Genomic DNA, 17,430 nt, shown 5'->3' on the forward strand with positions numbered 1-17,430 from the left:
TCGAAGCCGCTCCCTCCGCTGAGCCGGGGCAGCGTGAACGCTCGTGCCTCGGCGTTTTCGAACGGACTTGGGGTGAATATTTACTACCAATCCTGGAAAAAACGCTTTTATCTGTAATATCATCCAGGGGACACAGCCAAGTTTGGATGTCCGCTAACGCGTTGCTGATCGAAATAGTTCTGTCTAGGTTTTCACTCTTTCTCTATTTTTAAACAGCGTTTAGATAAAGATTTTTAAGGGATACCGGGAATATTTTTTAAGGGGGAGCGGCCCCACGGGTCCCGCTTTCCTGCGATTTCTGCCTGCAAAACCTCTCGCAAGGCACATCCAAAATCATCCTTTTCACCGCGAACGCTTTTGTGGCTTCAGCCCCAAACTCCCGGAATCGCACCGGGCCACGTAAAAGGGGAAAGCGACGCCCAGCCTGTATGCTTTGGGGTGAAAACACGTGGAAACGGGGCTCCCCCGAAGGCAATAGGAAAGTAAGAAGGGTTTTTTTGTTGTTGTTTTTGTTTTCGTGGTTTTTTTTTTTTTTTAATAAAATGGTATTTTCAACCGGCCGCTGATTTCCAAGCGGTGGGAGCCGGGCCGGGACCCCGGGGCCGACCCCAGGCCGCCCACCGCGGCCGCCGCAGCCCAGCGCGGGTCTCCGCCCCGGCTCCCCCTCCCGCCCCTCCGCTCACTGATTGGCTGGCGCTGTTGCGCGTCTCTCCCTCGAACTCTATCGCTGCCCCATTGGCTGGCGCGGGGCGGTGCTGACCAATGAGAAGTGCCGAGGGGCGGGAGGGAGGCGGAACTCCCGCTCGGTGGCGGGAAAGGCTCCCGCTTTTGGCGCCAAGCGGGAGCGCGGCGGCAGTCGGGGGGGGCGGTCGGTCGGTCGGATCGTACCGGGTCGGATCGGGGCTGCTGCGGGGCCAGGCCGGCTCCCCTCGGCTCTTACCCTCCCCCTCGCAGCAGCGGCGGGATCTCCGCGGTCTCCCCCCCCCCGGCCTCCCCGAGCGGCCGGGCAGCATGGCGGCCCCGGCGGGCGGGCTGGAGGACGCGGAGCTGCGGGAGGCGCAGCGCGACTACCTCGATTTCCTGGACGATGAGGTGAGGCCGGGAGCGGGGCCGCGGGTGCGGCATCTCCCCCTCCCCATGCCCCCGGGGGTGGGGGAGCACCCGGTCCCTGTGCCCCCCCCCCCCCCCCGCTCGGTGGGGCTAAATGGAGTCGAGCTCCGCAGGAATCAGCTCCTGGGTGGGGGGGGACGTCCCAGACAGGCGATCGTGCAAAGCGAGTTGGTTTTGGGGTGTGGTTTTTTTTTTTTAGTTTGATTGTTTTTTTGAGGTGTTTCCCTTAACCCCTTTTTGCAGGAAGATCAAGGGATTTACCACAGCAAAGTCCGGGACATGATCAGCGACAACCAGTACCGCCTCCTCGTCAGCATCAACGACCTGCGGCGGAAGAACGAGGAGAGGGCCAACCGGTTGGTGTGGGGCGGCCGGGTTCGCCTTTGCACCGTGCCCTAGGCGGGATTTCGGAGGTCCAGCCCTGGTTTTGGAGGTCATTTGTGGCAAGAAAGGGCCAAACCTTGTCCCCAGTGTAAAAGGTGGACCTGCTCTCTCCCTCCACGACACCCATCCCTTCCAAGCTTGCAAACCCTTGGTTTGGCAAAAACCTTTTGCCACGATAGCCTAATTGCACGATACAAATCCTCTCCTTTTTTAGGATGCTTGGGGATATTTTGGACCAGGCTTGCTAACCTGCTTAGGGACATGTGAGGTTTTTTAGAATCATAGAATCATTAAGGTTGGAAAAGACCTGTAAGATCAAGTCCAACCGTCAACCCAACACCACCATGCCCACTACACCATGTCCCTAATCGCCTCATCTACACCTCTTTTAAATACCTCCAGGGATGGGGACTCCACCACTTCCCTGGGCAGCCTGTTCCAAGGCCTGACCACTCTTTCAGTAAAGAATTTTTTCCTAATGTCCAATCTAAACCTCCCTTGGCGCAACTTGAGGCCATTTCCTCTCGTCCTATCGTTTGTTACTTGGCAGAAGAGACCGACCCCCACCTCACTACAACCTCCTTTCAGGTAGTTGTAGAGCGCGATGAGGTCTCCCCTCAGCCTCCTCTTCTCCAGACTAAACAACCCCAGTTCCCTCAGCTGCTCCCCTTTTTCATATGGGGTTGGGTTTGTTCAGCTCCTGGCTATTGGTGGCAGTGGACCTGACGCAGAGCTGTGATGGTCTTTGGGTGTTTTTTCACCTCGTGCTCCTAGTAAACTCGCAGAGCACATGGAGGCACGGGTAGGCGTTGAGGAGGAAGGCAGAATTGGTCCGCATCGTTACCTCCCTCTCTTGCAGGCTCTTGAGCAATGCCTTTGAGGAGCTGATAGCCTTCCAGCGCGCCCTGAAGGATTTCGTCGCCTCCGTCGATGCCACCTATGCCAAGCAGTACGAGGACTTCTACATCGGGCTGGAGGGCAGCTTCGGCTCCAAGCACGTCTCGCCGCGGACGCTGACGGCCTGTTTCCTCAGCTGCATTGTCTGCGTGGAGGGCATCGTGACAAAATGTGAGACTGGGGGCAGACCCAGGGGCTTCAGGGGTGGTGGGTCCAGGTGTTTGCTGCGGAGGGGCTGGGGTCTACCAGGAGTTATGGGCAAAGGGGACAGGGGGCTTGGCAGAAGGTCTTGAGTGTTGGGATGCTCTTTGAGCTTAGCAGTCGTTGGCCATGGTTGACAGCGGATTGTGTCCCAAGTGCAGTTTAGCAGTGGAGACCCTGTTGGGGACTGTCTGCTGGCAGACGGGTGGGACATCCCTGCCCCTAACTCCTGTTTCTTCCAACCCCAGGCTCTCTGGTTCGTCCAAAGATTGTCCGGAGCGTCCATTATTGCCCAGCTACCAAGAAGACTATTGAGCGCCGATACACGGACATGACCTCCCTGGATGCTTTCCCATCCAGCTCTGTCTACCCTACGAAGGTGAGGAGAAGCAGCTTTGTGGGAAGCATCAGCAGGTTCCTCTGGGGAGAATGTGCCCGAGCCCGGGGTCTCAAATCCCTGCGCCTCCTTTCTCCCTCTGCCAACACAGCCCACGGAGTAGAGAGAGGACACATCACACGTGTGACAGTCCCAGAGAGCTACTAGGAACATGTGAAGAAAGTCTCTCTTGAACACAAGGCCACCAGACCCACTAGTTCGAATGTTAGTTATGATCTTGGTCCTGCTGGAGCATGGTTTCTTGGGGAGTTGTCAGCCGGTCTTCTTGCTCCTGGGACCCAGGTCAGCGTGGGCATGCCTGTGCTGTCCCGGAGGGTGTATGCGCCCTGGGGTAGAAGGTTTGCCCTGTATTTGGGAATGCAGGAAGGTTGACCTGAGCTTTGTCCCCATTGTGCACACAGCCTGCTGCATGGGTGGTGTGTCACCACAGCCTGGAGTAGGGTCAGGGCTTGGAGAGACCTGATGTACCAGCAGTGATGGGTGTTGGCAGGTTTAGACTGGGGGGGCTGTGGAGCTGGAGAACTCCAGCCTCCAGCAGTCCTGACAAAGCAACCCTTTCCAGCAGTCTTTTGTATGTTGGGTGATGCTCAGCTGACCCACCTCTTCTCCCTGTCCTCTTGAAAAATGGTGCTAGTCTTTTTATTGGGGTTCCTCCTCTAGGATGAAGAGAATAACCCCCTGGAGACAGAATTTGGCCTCTCTGTCTACAAGGACCATCAGACCATAACCATCCAGGAGATGCCTGAGAAGGCACCAGCAGGGCAGCTGCCACGCTCGGTGGATGTCATTCTGGATGATGACCTGGTGGACAAGGTGAAGCCTGGGGACCGCATCCAGGTGGTGGGGACGTACCGCTGCCTGCCGGGAAAGAAAGGGGGTTACACTTCAGGGACTTTCAGGTGAGCCTTCCTTTGTCCTGACTTCAGCCCTCCCACCCTTTTTAGTTGGGTCACATCTCCTGAAGATGAGGTCTAGGCCAGGCAGGCGGCCATCACAGAGCTGGGTCAAACGTTGGCTTAAATCACTTGGAAGTGGTTTGCACCTTGCTCCTTAGCACCAGTGTGTAGTTCTGAGCTCCAGCTGTGCACGGGGCAGGGTGGATGTTCTTAAAGATGCTCCATTGATGGCCCAGTGCAGTCAGATAGAAGGGGCTACAGCTCCTGAAGCTTTCCAACCCCCTCCAGGACTTCTTAGAGCAAATGATGACCCTGTGGAAGTTTCTGCTGTGTTGTTGCTGTGACCAGTAGGCTCTGTGGGGTTTGCAGACCTGATCATGACCGTATCCCTTCTCCAGGACTATCCTCATTGCCTGCCATGTGAAGCAGATGAGCAAAGATGTCCGGCCTCTCTACTCTGCTGCTGATGTGGCCAAGATCAAGAGATTCAGCAAGAGTCGCTCCAAGGTATTCAAGCCTTACATCTCGAAGGCAGGCTTGTATCAGAGCAGGAGGTTTCAGCTAGAGCAGCTTTGAGGCTTGACATGTAGCTAAGGAGGTGTCTTGTTGGGTTGCAAGTAACTCTTCAACCCTCTTAGTGACGTCGCTGGATTTTCCACTCACTTTTTTTGCATTTTCTGCTTAAGCTTTGATCAGGTCCTGGTTTTTTTGTTGCTGCTTCTGTACTGCTAGCAGAGTATCCTTGCTGCCTGCTGGCAGCTCTGCTGTGCGTCGCTGTCAAGACAGAGATCTGTCCGTGTTGTGCGTGTCCTGACCCTGCCAGCTGATGGCCAGAGAATTTCCTCTGCAGGAGAAACACCTCCCTCTTCCCTCTTCAAACCTCAAACCAGAATGAGATACGGAGGTCTGCCCCAACCTGATCTTATGCTCAGACCTTTGCTTCATAGCGTGGAGAGGAGAAAGCCTTGCTCTCACAGGGGTTGCTTGCTTGGGTGCCTGTGACAGTCAGGATGGTCTAGGACTTCAAAGCCCCATTGAAAGAAAACTCTGGCAAAAGGTCTTCTCCTTTCTAAATAATTTTCATCCATGTGGTTCTGTGATAGGAATCGGTTCCTTTTTTGTGCTGAAATGGACTTGTGGAGTATTGCTCCTTGTTCTTATGTGCTGCTGTCCATCTGATGGGCCATGTTTTATCTGCCTTAGGATATCTTTGACCAGCTGGCGAGATCCCTGGCTCCCAGCATCCATGGGCATGAGTACATCAAGAAGGCCCTTCTGTGCATGCTGCTCGGAGGGGTGGAGAAGGTCCTGGAGAATGGGAGCCGCATCCGAGGAGACATCAACATCTTGCTGATAGGTCTGGAAAGGCTGGGCAGAGGCATCCTCAGTTGGTGTTGTCAGGGTGTGAGATGAAGGAGCGTTTTCCTGGACTTACTTTCATAGAGTAATTGAGGTTAGATGGGACCTCCAGAAGCCTCTGGTCCAAGCATGTGTGCAGGGCAGAGCCAGTGTCACTGGTAGATCAGGTTGCTTTGGGACTTGTCCAGTTGGTTTTGAACATCTCCAGGGATGGGATCCCATGACCTCTGTGGGCCACTATCCCAGTGTTTGACCACCCTCCAGGAGATTTCTTTTTCTTCTACCATCCAATTGGGATTTCCTGTGTTCCAAGTTGTCCCCGTTGCCTCTGGTCCCGCCACCATCCACCTCTCAAAACTCTGACTTCATCTTCTTTATTTCTTCCCATTGGGTCACTGAGAAAGGCAAGGAGATCATCTGATCACCTTCCTTTCTAAAGGCTGAACAAACCCACTTCTCTGTCCCCTTCTTTTTTCCCCACTGAGGAGCCCCAGACTGGACACATTATCCAGGTGATGTGTGATTATTAAATGCAGTCTTCTCCATTTCAGGAGACCCTTCCGTTGCCAAGTCTCAGCTGCTGCGGTACGTGCTCAGCACCGCACCCCGCGCCATCCCCACCACCGGCAGAGGCTCCTCCGGTGTTGGCCTGACTGCCGCCGTCACCACGGACCAAGAAACCGGTGAGGAGCGGGCTGGTTCCCAGTGGGAGCTGGCAGAGGGATGCTTGTTAACACCTGGGAGGGGCTCTGCAAGATCCAGGGCTGCTGTTCGTTCTGCAGTGATGCTTGCAGGACTTGCTCCATCCAGAAGCTTTATGGCACTGATAGTGGTGTTTAGGGGTATTTTCTCGACCTCTGTTGGGTGGTGGTCTTCCCTACTCCTCTTCTACTTGGTGCACCCCATGTGAAGGCTAGCAGCAGCCTGGATCTTGTCTTCCTCATGGGCTTGCTCCTCATCCTAAGTGTCCTCCTTCTGCTGTCAAGTTGGGTAGGAGATGGGCAGCCCTGAAGGTTGCTGCTGCACTTTGAGACTTAGCCTGATCACAGGGATGGTCCTGCGGTGAAGGGAGATGCATGGGGCTGCTGCATGGTGCTTGACCCTCTTTTTCTCCCATCCCAGGTGAACGGCGCCTGGAAGCAGGGGCCATGGTGTTGGCCGACCGGGGGGTGGTGTGCATTGACGAGTTCGACAAGATGTCTGACATTGACCGCACGGCCATCCACGAGGTGATGGAGCAGGGCCGTGTCACCATCGCCAAGGCTGGCATCCATGCCCGCCTTAACTCCCGCTGCAGCGTCCTGGCGGCGGCCAACCCTGTCTACGGCCGGGTGAGTGCTGGCGTTTGCCGGTCCCCTTCGTGTGGAGGGATGCTGGGAGATGTCTTGGTGGAGGAGGCAGCTAGTAAAACCCAAAAGATCCCCCAAAACCAGTGACTTGGTTCTTGCTGGGACTGGGATCTGTGGGGCAGTGAAGACCTGGTTGGTTTAGTCTCTGTTGCTGCTCATGGCCCTCCTGGAGGAGAGAGGGTTCGTGGGGCTTCTTACCCCAGCTCGGTTCTGCCTGGGTGTCTCGGGGCAGCCCAGTGGACCCTCATCCTGGTGATGAGCTTCAGTCTCGGTGTCCAATCTAGGATCACAAAAAATATGTGTTTTCCTTGCAAATGAGAGCTACGCCCACCTTCCAGAATGGGGAAAAGAGGCCCTACTGCTGCAGCAGGCTGGATTTAGTGTGGTGTCCAGCTGCCTGAGTATCCATCCCCTAAGGCCTGGCCTGAGGAGGTTCTTCCAGCCTCCCTGGCAGGCAAAACTGCCCGTGAGGGTCTCCTGTAACCCCTTACCTTGTCCTCTTGCAGTACGACCAGTACAAGACGCCCATGGAGAACATTGGCTTGCAGGACTCCTTGCTGTCCCGCTTTGACCTGCTCTTCATCGTGCTGGACCAGATGGACCCTGAGCAGGACAGGGAGATCTCAGACCACGTCCTGCGGATGCACCGCTACCGCAACCCCAACGAGCAGGACGGGGACGGTGAGTTGCTTGTAATTGTGCAGCTGCCTTGTTGCTCAGTCTTGTCCTTGGCGGGTTGTCACCTCTTGGTCACAGCTCATTGGGTTCAGCACCCCTGGCTTTGTTGAGAGCTGCTTTTGGTGGCTTTTGGAAGTTGCTCCAGCAATGCTGCAAGAGGCTAAAAGTCCGTTCTCTGTGTCCCTCCCCTCTCCAGCCATGCCCCTGGGCAGTGCCGTGGAGATCCTGGCTACGGAGGACCCCGACTTCGTGCAAGAGGAGGAACAGGAGCTCCAAGTGTATGAGAAACATGATGACCTCCTGCACGGGCCCAACCGCCGCAAGTGAGTTCCCCATCCCGCATCTGCTGGAGCTCTCTGGGGGTTTCCAGCACTGTGAGTTGATGGGTTTGGCTTGAGTATCCAGGCAGTGGCTGATTGCTGATGCCAGCGATGCTCCGGGTGGTCCATGGGGAGGTACCTGGGTGAGATGCCAAGAGAGCCCTGCTCTGGGCATGATCTGTCATGCAAGGCAGGTGGGGAACATCTGGAACTGAATTCCCCACATGCCTGGGCGCCTGTGAAGGGTAAAAAGTGGGAAGCCCACTTCTGCAAACACCCTTTACCCCTCCCCACCTTGGATCTCCCGTAGGGAGAAGATCGTCAGCATGGAGTTCATGAGGAAGTACATCCACGTAGCAAAGATGATTAAGCCTGTCTTGACCCAGGAGTCAGCAAGCTACATAGCGGAGGAGTACTCCCGCCTGCGCAGCCAGAGCCAGATGAACTCGGACATCGCCCGGGTGAGCACTGGGAGCAGCTCCCTCTCAGGCCAGGAGGAGGGAAACTGAGGCACAGGCTCCCATCTCCCCTTACAGGTGTTTTCCACCCTTGGTGGGATGCTGTGGTGGGGGTCAGCCTCGCAGAGACACCTCTTTCTGTTCCCCATCAGACCTCCCCAGTCACAGCCCGTACGCTGGAGACCTTGATCCGCCTCTCCACGGCCCACGCCAAGGCCAGGATGAACAAGACAGTTGATCTGCAGGACGCCGAGGCAGCTTTGGAGCTCGTGCAGTTCGCCTACTTCAAAAAGGTGGGGGGAAGGTGTCCCTTGGTGCTTGGGAGGTCCTAAAATTGTCACTGAAAGGGGTGGGTTTGGTTGGGGCAGGCTGAAAACCTCGGGCTGCTGGTGGGGTCCTTTCCTGGTGACGGTGTGGGATGGGGCAGCGGTGGGATCTTGGGTCCCTCAGGGTTGGCCCCTGAAAAGCAGCTTGAGTGGAAAAGGGGCCTGAATCCATCCTGTCTTTGCCAGGTGCTGGAGAAGGAGAAGAAGCGCAGAAAGCAGGCGGAGGACGACTCGGAGACCGAGAAGGAGGAAGACGAGGAGCCCAAGGAGGAACGCAGGACGAGGAGGTAGGAGCCAGAGCAAGGTGGGGGGGCACCAGCCTCTTCTGAGGTTGCGGCAGGCGGTGCTGCCCTTGGGGAAATACTCCAGGTTTTGCTCAACTTAGTGGATCGTCCCCCCCAATTTGTAATAGAGAGACATCGTTATTTCATGGATAAGCAACTGGCTGGACGGCCACGTCCAAAGAGTTGCAGTCAACGACTCAATGTCCAAATGGACATCAGTGACGAGTGGTGTCCCTCGGGGGTCTGTACTGGGACCAATACTATTTAATACCTGTGCAAACCTCATGAGGTTCAACAAGGCCAAGTGCAAGGTCCTGCACCTGGGTCGGGGCAACCCCCAGTATCAATACAGGCTGGGGGACGAAGGGATGGAGAGCAGCCCTGCCGAGAAGGATTTGGGGGTGCTGGTGGATGAAAAGCTGGACATGAGCCTGCAATGTGCGCTGGCAGCCCAGAAGGCCAACTGTGTCCTGGGCTGCATCACCAGCAGCGTGGCCAGCAGGTCGAGGGAGGGGATTCTGCCCCTCTGCTCTGCTCTGGTGAGACCCCACCTGGAGGGCAGATTTAGATTGGACATAAGGCAAAAAATTTTTATGATAAGGGTAGTGAGACACTGGCACAGGTTGCCCAGAGAAGTGGTAGATGCCCCATCATTGGAAGTGTTCAAGGTCAGGTTGGATGGGGCTTGGAGCAAACCTAATCAGCAAAAAATGACCCTTTCCGTGGGAGGGGTGTTGGACTAGATGATCCAACCCAAACCCTTCTGTGATCCTATGACAGTCCACAACCCTCAGGGCTGGTGCCGACTTGGGTCCCGTGCCATGGGCAGGGGTTTGGCTGGAGGGTGGCTTACCTGTGAGCCGCAGGTACCCTGCATGGTGTTGGCCAGATGTCTCCAGGAACTCTGGGTTTGGGGGGTGGTCCTGAGGTCTGCGGTTTGGCTGGAGCAGGGGTGACCTCTTCTTCCCCCACCCAGGAGAAAGAAGGCACGCACAGGTGGCGAGGGGGACTCCTACGACCCGTACGACTTCAGTGATGCCGAGGAGGAGATGCCAGAGGGTGAGTCCCGGGGGTTTCGGTGTCACCTGGCTCCCAAGGGTGCTGCTACCTTCTGCCTTGGTGGGTCTGCACACCTTGGGGAGCAGCGATGCCTTGGGGTCACTCGGGGTCCCTGGTGCGGTGCGGCACTGTCCAGCCCCACAAATCAAGATGAATTTTCTTTGAAACCCTCCATGGCCGTGTGGGACAGGAGAGTTCGTATTGCTGGTTATTTTTGTTATTGTCCAAACTGCTGCAGAAGTAACAACGTTGGGAGGGACTTTGGCATTGCCCATCCCATCCTAAGGCCAAGTGCTTTTGCTCTCTGGGTGCTTGGACACCAGGAAGGTTGAAGGTAACTCTTCCTTCTGCTCCAGTCCAGGCACACACTCCAAAGACACCCGAAGCCTCGGCCGCTGGCGAAGCGAAGAAGCCGGAGTTGGCTGAGCCGAGGTGAGTGGGGGCTGGAGGAGGCCTCTGTCCCTGCGTATCCCACCCCACCCTGGTGGGTCCAAGCTGTTGTCGGATGCTGGAGATGCATCTGTGCTGGGTGCTCCCAGCTCTGGTTTTGGCTTTCCCGCTGGTTGCCGCTTCTGGAATGGGGAGGGGCTGGGGGATCCTGGGCTGGGAAGGAAGGGGGAGGACTGTGTGTGGTCTCCAAGGGTGATTACTTCTCACCTTCCCTGATCAGGTTGAAAGCATTCAAGGCTGCTCTCCTGGAGGTATTCAAAGCTTCCCATGCCCAGTCCGTTGGTCTGAAGAATGTGATGGAGTCCATCAACCGCGACAACCCTGAACCCTTCTCGCTGGCTGAAGTGAAGGTGGCATTGGCCCACATGCAAGATGACAACCAGATCATGGTGTCCGATGACATTATCTTCTTAATCTGAGCCTCTCGTGGGCTCTCAGTCTGGAGACTCTTTGAGTTTGCCTTCAACTCTCTCCTGAACGCTTGATCTGGCTGAGCTGAACTTTGGGGAGCTGAAGTCAGTGCACTTTACAGTCCTTCCTCGCTGTGCATTGCTGGCACCAAAAAAGCCAGAAGCTCTGGAAGCTCTCTTACTGTTGCTGCCTCCAAACTGGAGTATGTGGGAAGAGGTTGGTTTCTGCAAGGAGCTGAAAGGAAAAACTTAGGTGCAAATTATCAGTGTTCTTAATGTATCGTTTTTAGCTGTGGTGGTATAGTTTCAGCCTTTGAATAAAAAATCTGGATTTAGGAATCCAACGTTCAATAGAGTGGTGGTAAGAAGCAATATGGGAGCTCCACTGTTAGTAGTGAAGCTTTTCTTTTTCCCCTTTTTTTACCTTTTTCCCCTTTTTTTACCTTTTTCCCCCAATTACAGAACCTAGATTTGCCTGTCTCACAAGTAGAGATGCCTGATGCCTGTCCCGTTGGCTGTGGCCAACCTCTTTTTTGCCTACCCACCTTGTGGAGGACAATTTCTGGTGATGCGGGGGCACGTGTAGTCTGACCTGCTCCATCACCCGTGGGTCAGCTTGATTTCTAGATTTCACAGCCCTGCTGCGAGTTTTGGCCCCAGGTGGGTGGGAAGGACCTGGGATGCTCAGAGCTGCCCGAGGGACATGTCCCTGGTGCAGGTGGGTTTGATCTCCAGCTGCTCCTGCTTTCAGTCTGGGATCGTGCTTGTATGAATATAACGGGGCCACCACAAATGAGAAGAAACTTCTGTAGCAAAGAAAGGTCAAAGCTATGGGGACCTGGGATCCTGCGTCCTCTGTACGTGCTGCTGGCTGAGCCACTGCAAATCTTCCTGCGTCTTGTAGAAGGTAACGACAAGCTACTGAGACCGTAAAAGCCTTCCCTTGGTCTTGGGGGGATTTGTTGAACCGTCTTGCTTTTTGGGAACACGTAGGCGACCACTTCTTGGAGAAAGGCTGTTCCTGGAAACCGGCAAGCTCCCATGGTTTGGGATGGTTTTCAAGAAAAGGTGAACGTGCCAGTCAGACAAGTCTTGGCTGCTCGTAATGCCAGAGCTGCTGAAGGTTTGGGATTTTTTTTAAATTGAGGGTTTTTTCCCAGTCTTGGCAAGTTTGAGGTTAAGCTTTGGAGAAGACCCTGTTCAGCACAGGCTGTTTGCTGTTGTCCCTGCCCATCTCCGGGCACCCGCGCAGTTCACGTACCCTTGTTTCTGGATGCCATAAATATTGATTTGAATAATAAAAATGTCTAGATACTGTTTCCTCCATGACTTCCTGCTTACTTGGATTTAAACTGTTCCCACTTCTGGGAATGCAACTCTACAATCTCCTGGGACCTGCGCTGCTATGGAGAGCCTTTGGGCAGCTGCCACCTCCTTTGGGCTCAGGGATGGTGTTGGGCACGTCCTTCCACCCCGGTGCCTTTGCCTCGGTGGACGAGGCACTTGCAGAAACGCCCTTGGGCTGGGCTGGTAATAAATGTGGGCAGCTCCTGCCTCTGCCCACCTGGAGCTACACATCCTGGTGGCTAAGAGGACTTGGGAACATCTCATTGCACGGGGAGGGCGGAGAGGGAACCCCCCATTTTTCTTCTGCAAACAGACCTGTTGAATGATAAAAGCCTTATTTCTGAGCTCCCCTCATCCAACAGAGCTGCGACAGCGGATTTTCAGGTTTGGAGGGGATTTTGCGTGTTTGCAGCCTCCTAAAGGTCTCTGGTTGGATGTATTGCACTTCTGCAGGGTGACCTCAGACCTTACGGCCAGCGTCCGGCTCGTAAAACCGCAAAGACTGGTGAAGGTGAGTTAAACACCCCGGTGGTCAGAGTTGTTCTGTCTCGGTGGTTTTATTATGCGGCTCCGGACCTGAGCTTTGCGGGGCTGGGAGGGAAGCTGAGCCAGCACGCTCTTCTCCTGCATGGCCACCGCCGTGGTGGCTCCGTGGCTGCAAAGCCCCTGAGCAGGAGCGATGGGCCAAACGTACCCCGGTGCCTTTTTCAGGTGTTTTCTTACCAACTCATTTGTGGGCAAAGGAACCAACCTTTTTCTTCTGGAAAGGTGCCTGGGTGCTTATAAAAAGTTCCCTGGTCATTTCTGCAGCTCCGACATCGCCTTGCTGTAGGAGTGGGGATACTGTCATCTCCTTCCCCCTGGCTGTTCCTCTTCGCAGGTCACAGCAGGGAGCAGCGAGGGCATTTGGCGAGAGTGGCTTTTTGGAGCCATCTCCTTTCTGCTGAGGCCTTTGTGTTTTCCCTGTCCTTATGTCTGGGGAGCTGCTGATATTGTATTTCCCATGACAAGACACCAGGAGGAGCTCCAGGGTAGGTAAATCTCTGGTTTATTTTACTATCCTATAACCTAGGATGGTAGGCTACCTCCTCCGTGTGCTGGTGGCCACCTCGGTATATCCTTTGCAATTGCTCAGGCCCTTGGGAGAGGGGTCTTTGCTGAGGAGGGGAAAGCCAACCCCTGATCCTTGGAGAGAAGCTGACTTGGCTGGTGGGTCTGTGCATGGTCCATAGCTTGTGGGATGGTTGATGTGGGGACTGTGGATGGTGAGCAGAGCAGCTGGCTGGCAGCCACCAGGTCCTCCAGCATCCCTGCTCTTGAATGCAAGTTGTACGAGGGGGCAGGGACAGGTCTGTACAAAAAGAACCTGTAACTCGGTAGCTTAGGAAATGGAAGGCAGCAGATAGATGTTTGCCAGGATGTATAGGCAGAACTACCACAAAGGCTGGGAATGCCGAGGAAGGCAACATCTTCGTTTAGCTGCTCTTTGGCCCACATGGGCTGTATTCAGACCAAAGAAACGTACCCTTGAATGCTCCCCGTAGGGCTTTGCTTTGGATAAACAAATGTGTGGCTTCTTTGTCCCTGCCAAAGGAATTCAGGTCAGAGGTGCCATGTGGGGCTGGTGGGAGTAGGTGGGAGAGAGGTAGAAAAGAGTGGGACGGAAAGGAGCGACACAGAATCACAGAATAGTTTGGGTTGGAAGGGACCTTCAAACGCCATCTACTCCAACGCCCCTGCCATGGGCAGGGACATCTTCAACTAGATCAGGTTGCTCAGAGCCCTGTCCAACCTGACCTTGAATGTTCCCAGGGATGGGGCATCTACCACCTCTCTGGGCAACCTCTGCCAGAGTTTCACCACCCTCAGCGTAAAAAATTTCTTCCTTATATCTACTCTGAATCTCCCCTCTTTTAGTTTAAAACCATTCCCCCTTGTCCTGTCACAACAGGCCCTGCTAAAAAGTCTGTCCCCATCTTTCTCATAAGCCCCCTTTAAGTACTGAAAGGCCGCAATAAGGTCTCCCCAAAGCCACCTCTTCTCCAGGCTGAACAACCCCAACTCTCTCAGCCTGTCCTCATGGCAGAGGCGTTCCACCCCCCTGATCGTTTTTGTGGCCTCCTCTGGACCCACTCCAACAGGTCCATGTCTGTCCTGTGCTGAGGACCCCCGAGCTGGACGCAGCACTGCAGGGGGGTCTCACCAGAGCAGAGCAGAGGGGCAGAATCCCCTCCCTCGCCCTGCTGGCCATGCTGCTTCTGATGCAGCCCAGGGTACGGTTGGCCTTCTGGCCAACATCAGCTTGCTTTCAGCATTAAGAAAATTGTTTTGGCGATGAGTGGTCAACTAACCCTATGGATGGAGGGTCTGGAACCACAAATCCCAAAGGCAAAGAGGTTTTTGGGGATCAGCTGAATCTGACCATCAGCCTGAATCTGCGGTTACCGCAGAGGTCATCCAGTTCTTGGATGCTCATCCACATGGACACTGAAGCTGTATTTGCTCTTATAAAATAAATTGTGCCAGGGCCCAGACTTGGGCACTGCACCTCCGCTAGCTATGTTATTGCATTGGTCCTTGGCACAGTTTTGATGGGCTTAACTAACCCTCTCCCACACAACTTTTGGCCATGATTCAGGAGCGTGCATGGGCCAAGAAGCAGTTGTGATATAACCACCTCATTTTCGAGGCTGGGAGCTTTTAATCCTAGCAACATCGCCAAGCTGTGCCAACTGGTTTCAGTTCTAGGAAACAGTCTCTGCCACTGTTCAATTTACTAATATTTGCTAATATTTATATAATATTATTTGCTATTATATTTCATTTCCAGCCTTCGTTCTTGCTGATGGAAAAGAATTGATTGAAAATTCTGGAGTGGGTGCAAATGATGATGGAGTTTGTGATACTTAGAAAAAAAAAGGAAGGAGACTGTAGAATAAAGATTGCAATTCTCAGGAAACCTGGCTTGAGTAATGTTAGGGGCTCGATACGGAAGATTCCATGGGAAGACAGCCTGGAAAAGGATTTCTCTATCTTGAAGAAATAATATTAAATGCAAATTGGGTGAAACAAATTTTGGATTCCTTTAGGTCATTATTCATCCGATATAGATGGGATTAAACCTGAGCATCTGCAGGAATTGGGATTAAGATTAATAAAGATTAACTGTGATCTCAATGTTCCTCTTGCTCTCTGCTGAGTCTAAAGCAAGCCTAAATTGCCAAGCTCAGCTCCAGGAGTCTTGGCTTTAGATGACTGAGGTCAGTTGAACTGAGCTAGTATATTAGATTCCTTCTGGGAAATCTTGGAGAACGCATGAAGAAAACTGGAAAGAAGGGGGGAGGGAGGGGAAAAGTGAGAGAAAGAAAAGAAGAAACCAGGGAAAGCCCTAGTTCCCAGAAAGCTGCAGGGACAGATAATCAAGCAAAAGTTGTATCACAATAAATCAATAGCAAAACTACAAGGCAAATCATACCAAGCCAAACTAATGCTGCTTTTTGACAGGTAATGGGATTTTTGTTAGGAAATGAACTGCAGGTGTGTTTTACCTTGACATTATTAAGCCTTTTGGTACAGTTGCACATAAATGTCTCCTAAGCATGCTAATAGAGTGGTCTAGAAATGAAATTATGAGGTGGTGGGTGAATACTTGCTTGGAAAATCCCTACTTAGAGAGTAGAATCATAGAATCATAGAATCGTTAAGGTTGGAAAAGACCTCTAAGATCATCGAGTCCAACTGTCAACCCAACACCACCATACCCACTACACCATGTCCCTAAGCACCTCATCTACACGTCTTTTAAATACTTCCAGGGATGGTGACTCCACCACTTCCCTGGGCAGCCTGTTCCAAGGCCTGACCACTCTTGCAGTAAAGAAATTTCTCCTAATGTCCAGCCTAAACCTCCCCTGGTGCAACTTGAGGCCATTTCCTCTCGTCCTATTGCTTGTTCCTTGGGAGAAGAGACCAACACCCACCTCACTACAACCTCCTTTCAGGTAGTTGTAGAGCGCGATGAGGTCTCCCCTCAGCCTCCTCTTCTCCAGACTAAACAGTCCCAGTTTTCTCAGCCGCTCCCCATCAGACTTGTGCTCCAGGCCCTTCACCAGCTTCATTGCCCTTCTCTGGACACACTCCAGCACCTCCATGTCCTTCTTGTAGTGAGGGGCCCAAAACTGAACACAGGATTCGAGGTGCAGCCTCACCAGTGCCCAGTACAGGGGCACGATCACCTCCCTAGTCCTGCTGGCCACACCAGTTCTGATACAGGCCAGAGTAGTTGTGATATGGGGAGGATGAACCGAGCAGGATTCCCACAGGGGTTTGTCCTCGGTCCAGCACTGGTCACTGCTTTGATTAGCAGGCTGGGTAAGGGAACAGAATATCTTCCTAATAATGTTTGCAATACTGATAACTAGAGCAAACAGCTGTAAGTTTCAAGAAAAATGTCTGGTTTTTTTTTTTAATTTGTCTCTGAACCACATCAAAGAACAAAGTCCAGGTTAGAATTTCCATTAATGTCCATTCCTGTTCTCTTTTCTGTTTGAGCAGGGCTGTGAGCATTCAAAAGACGAAGTTGAAATTGAGGAAATAGTATGAAATAAATAGTATCCAGTTCAGTCAAGATGTGCATAAACCTTTGAACTAAAGTAGGGGAAATCATTTGCCTTAGTCAGAGACTGGAGACTGATGGGGGGAGAATAGTCCTTTAGGAAGAGACTTGTCATTGAGCAGATGGATCACAAGTTAAGCGTGAGCCAATAAGTATCATGTTGGTGTCAAGAACCTGATATATTGGGTTGAGTAAAAAGTTGTAGAGTCTAAAAGACATGGTAATTTCAAAGGAGAAAGAAATAAGCTTTTTTCCTTGGCCACAGAAGAGAATAATGAGCTTAATTTTAACACGCAGATCTTCAGGAGTAGATTAGGCAGTCACCGATCAGGAATGATTCAAGTAGAGGTGCTGCTACACTGAGGCTGAGCAAGAGGCCACAGATGCACTAAGCTCCTTTCCAAGATCCCTTCCAGCCTGATTGCCTATAATACAGGTGGGAAATAGTGCACAGGGTACAAAAATACATGATGTTTCTGTAACCGTCTAGTTTGGCTACGTGATGCCATTCCAAAACACCATACGCTAAGAAGGGCTTGGACCCAGGGGATCTGAAAGCAAAGGAGGCCAACTACCTCTATGTCTTCGTGGCCTGACCTGTGGAAGACCTACCAGGCAGCAGTGTACAGAGTGCGAATGCAACTGTCCCGGTTTCGGCTGGGATAGAGTTAATTTTCTTCCTAGTAGCTGGTATAGTGCTGTGTTTTGGATTTAGCATGAGAAGAATGTCGATAACACACTGATGTTTTAGTTGTTGCCAAGTAGTGTTTACCCTGGTCAAGGACTTTTCAGCTTCCCATGATCTGCCAGGTGCACAAGAAGCTGGGAGGGGACACAGCCGGGACAGCTGACCCAAACTGGCCAATGGGGTATTCCATACGATATGACGT

At 53.1% G+C, this 17,430-nt stretch overlaps 1 protein-coding gene across 1 annotated transcript; it reads left to right on the plus strand.

The window, feature by feature from the left end:
• Nucleotides 1-868: 868 nt before the first annotated feature.
• MCM3 (minichromosome maintenance complex component 3) lies at nucleotides 869-11,907 on the plus strand. Its single transcript, XM_075144855.1, has 17 exons — nucleotides 869-1,092; nucleotides 1,354-1,466; nucleotides 2,354-2,562; nucleotides 2,841-2,971; nucleotides 3,650-3,888; nucleotides 4,284-4,392; nucleotides 5,089-5,242; nucleotides 5,796-5,927; nucleotides 6,367-6,575; nucleotides 7,100-7,274; nucleotides 7,468-7,594; nucleotides 7,902-8,052; nucleotides 8,202-8,342; nucleotides 8,562-8,662; nucleotides 9,636-9,718; nucleotides 10,075-10,150; nucleotides 10,389-11,907. Exons 1-17 carry the CDS (start codon nucleotides 1,012-1,014, stop codon nucleotides 10,585-10,587), a joined length of 2,430 nt encoding a protein of 809 aa, XP_075000956.1. The 5' UTR covers nucleotides 869-1,011; the 3' UTR covers nucleotides 10,588-11,907.
• Nucleotides 11,908-17,430: the final 5,523 nt, after the last annotated feature.

Source organism: Calonectris borealis, chromosome 3 (assembly GCF_964195595.1).
Source record: "Calonectris borealis chromosome 3, bCalBor7.hap1.2, whole genome shotgun sequence".
In the NCBI taxonomy this organism is placed as follows: Eukaryota; Metazoa; Chordata; class Aves; order Procellariiformes; family Procellariidae; genus Calonectris; species Calonectris borealis.

What these genes read in the sequence shown, in the direction of transcription:
- MCM3 (XM_075144855.1), top strand. Translation starts at nt 1,012, where the DNA reads ATGGCGGCCCCGGCGGGCGGGCTGGAGGACGCGGAGCTGCGGGAGGCG. An exon ending in AACGAGGAGAGGGCCAACCG is followed by an intron (nt 1,467 to 2,353) that starts GTTGGTGTGGGG and finishes CCTCTCTTGCAG; the next exon opens with GCTCTTGAGCAATGCCTTTG. An exon ending in TACACTTCAGGGACTTTCAG is followed by an intron (nt 3,889 to 4,283) that starts GTGAGCCTTCCT and finishes TCCCTTCTCCAG; the next exon opens with GACTATCCTCATTGCCTGCC.